General features: G+C 53.4%; 1 protein-coding gene across 1 annotated transcript; it reads right to left on the minus strand.

The window, feature by feature from the left end:
• Positions 1–330: 330 nt before the first annotated feature.
• On the minus strand, positions 331–2118 carry LOC131675847 (uncharacterized). The gene has a single exon (XM_058954985.1). It carries the CDS (start codon positions 2116–2118, stop codon positions 331–333), a length of 1788 nt encoding a protein of 595 aa, XP_058810968.1.
• Positions 2119–3275: the final 1157 nt, after the last annotated feature.

A 3275-nucleotide genomic window follows, 5' to 3' on the forward strand; every position in this document is an offset into this window, starting at 1 on the left:
AATTCAAAAAAAAAAGATTGTTCTGCTAGTGATTGGTTTTCAGTTGTTGGATGTCAGCGAACTCGGTTGATGACAGCAAATGGTACTCGGGGATGTCAACACAGATTGCTTATGTTTTGTGCTGGAACGGTCTTGTGAGTGTCCAGTACAAATCCAGTGACTGACAGCAATTGCCCTTGGAGTTCATCGCCATCGACCGAGAATAAAAAAAAGACCAGGTAGATCGAACGATTGGGGTTAGGGGATTGGAATTGCAATTACCTGTGCAATGCGCAGGTGCGCATCGAGCAATTTTTCCCCGTCCGGGTTGCTCTACCTGGATGACAACTCTCAGTCGGCTCGTTGAGTTTCCGGTGGTGTCGGTAGTAGAGCGATTCTGGCCACGGGACGCACAACCTCCTTGGCTGCAGCGGTTCGTAGCGTGACCACACGAACGATGCCATCGGCTCCGGGATGACATTTGATGATTTGGCCGAGAGGCCAATTGGTTGGCGGGATGTTGTCTTCCTTCACGATGACGATTCTGCCAACGTCGACGGAGACAGGCGGGTTGCAACCCTTCGTTGCACGGGACTGCAGCTGTTGCAGGTATTCCGGGTACCAGCGAGACCAGATGGTTTGGAACCGTTTCTGAGTTAATTCCCAGTGGTCCAAGCGGTTGTCAGGAGTCTCCTTCAGATCAACTTCGGGAACAGCTTGGAGATTACTCCCGACGAGAAAATGTCCTGGCGTAACGACCTCGAGATCGGACGGATCGTCCGGCATTGGAGTCAGCGGACGAGAATTGAGGCACATCTCTATCTGCGCCAGCAGTGTGATCATGTCCTCGTACGCAACGTTTACGTTGCCGATTGCCTTCAGCAGGTGTGTTTTCGCTGATTTCACTGCGGCCTCCCAAAGACCGCCAAAGTGTGGTGCCCGAGGTGGGATGAACTTCCAGCGAATTTCGTTGTCGGAGCACCAGTCGAAGATCTGATTCCGATCAAACTCATCGACATTCAGCATGCGGTAGATGCGGTTCAGTGCATTCGATGCACCTTTGAAAGCGGTAGCGTTGTCAGAGTGCAACTCTACCACCTTTCCTCTGCGGGCGACCAGACGACGGAGTGCAGCTAGGAACGCTGGAGTAGACAGGTCGCTCACTAGCTCGATGTGAACTGCCTTCGTAGAGAAGCAGACGAATATGGCCACGTACACCTTGGTTGGGCCACGGTTGCGGACGGCGGACTTCAAATAGAACGGTCCGCAATAGTCGACTCCACAGACGGAAAACGGTCGGGTTGGAGATACTCTCGATGCCGGAAGATCTGCTGTGCTCTGCTGGACTAGTGTGGGCTTGCTACGGAAGCAAGTGTGGCAACGGTGAAAGACGGATTTCACAAGATTTCTGCCGCCCAGAATCCAAAACTTCTGGCGGAGAGTGGCTAGCAGGAGTTGAGGGCCTGCGTGCAGTAGCTTCAAATGATAAAAACTAGCCAACAGAACAGCGAGCGGATGCTTGGCAGAGAGGACGATCGGGTGTTTCTTTGCATCGGTCAGCGCGGCATTGCGAAGCCGGCCACCGACACGTACGGTGCCTTCGGGATCGACGAACGGGTTCAACCACTTCAGCGTGGAAGATCTTGCTACACGTTCGCCACCAGCGAGATCGGAAATCTCCTCAGCGAAAAGTTCACCCTGCGCGAGATGACAGAGCGTAAGTTCGGCGTGTTGGAGTTCTTGTGCGGTAAGCGGGTGGACTGGGTGCGGGTTAATGCTCGGGATGACGAGTGGCTTGTACTTCTCCTTTTCCGAACGACGTTGCGATACTCGTTCACGAAGCAGGTGCAGATAACGCTGAATGAACGCTGTCACTCGGCGCAGCTTGGAGAAGTTGGAGTAGCGAGCGAATAAATCGGTGCAGAAACTCAGTTGTGTCGTGGTCATGGCAACTAGTGGTATCTTGCGTCCTTCGGCGGACACTTCAGGAGTTTCTGCTGCGGGCAACGTTGGATTTGGCCAAAAATCCGGAGACCTTGATAGCCACGGTGTCCCAGTCCACCATCGTGTACTGTTGAGGATGTCGGTAGGACTCAATCCTCGGGATGTCGTCAGCGGGATTGTCGACTCCAGGAACATGCTTCCAGCGGTTGAGATCGGTTGAAAGCTGTATCTGCGAGACTCGGTTTGCGACGAAAGTCTTCCAACGACTCGGGTTCCCGCGAAGCCATTGGAGGACAGTAGTGGAATCTGTCCAGAAGTGAACAGCTGCAGGAAGCTTCAGCGTCGTGTTCAGCTTCATGTACAGCTGAGTCGACAAATGTGCGGCACAGAGTTCCAGTCTGGCGATTGTATGGCGAGTAGAAAGCGGAGCTACCTTGGACTTGGACGCCAACAACTGGACCGAAACTGTGCCGTGTGCTTCGGTTCGGACGTAACAGCATGTCCCATATGCGCGCTCAGACGCATCGCAGAAGAAGTGAAGCTGGATGCTGACGGCGTCGGGCATCGAAATGAAGCGGGGTACGCGAACTTCACTCAACAGGTGTAGTGTGTTATGGAACAGTTTCCATTCTTCTTGGAGTGTAAACGGGAGCGGCGTGTCCCATTCACATGCTTCGCCATTCTGCTTCAGAGCCCAAAGTCGAAGAGTTTGGCCTTGGTGATCGTTGGACCCACGAGTCCAAGAGGGTCGAAGATTTGGGCGATGTACGACATCACCTTGCGTTTCGTCAGTACGGATGCGGCTAACGGCAACTGAACCTTGAACCGGAGTATGTCCAACTTTGGTTCCCAAATGAGGCCGAGCGTGGAGACGGCCTGGTCATCCTGAAGATTGTGGAACGGCTGAATTGCCATATCATCAGGTGGTACATCCCCAAGAACTTCAGGAGAATTCGATGCCCATTTCTTGAGCGGTAATCCAGCGGAAGCTAGCATTGCCGATGCCTCACGACGCAGCTTGATGGCGGATTCTACGTCCGGCGCCCCAGAAAGAAAATCGTCGACGTAGAAGTCTTCCGTAACTGGTCCACTCGCGATTGGATACGACTGCTTGGTATCCTGTGCAATCTGCTGCAGAGTACGCGTTGCTAGGTACGGAGCGCTCGCTGTTCCGTACGTTACTGTCTGCAGTTCGTACGTAGTGATGGGTTCATCAGGGCCCGTGCGCCAAAGAATTCGCTGAAACGGCTGATCTTCAGGATGCACGAATACTTGCCGGTACATCTTCTCGATGTCCGCAACCAGAGCGACGTGATGTGTCCGAAATCTCATCACGATGGAGAGTAGATCTT

This window comes from Topomyia yanbarensis, chromosome 1, assembly GCF_030247195.1.
Source record: "Topomyia yanbarensis strain Yona2022 chromosome 1, ASM3024719v1, whole genome shotgun sequence".
NCBI lineage: Eukaryota > Metazoa > Arthropoda > Insecta > Diptera > Culicidae > Topomyia > Topomyia yanbarensis.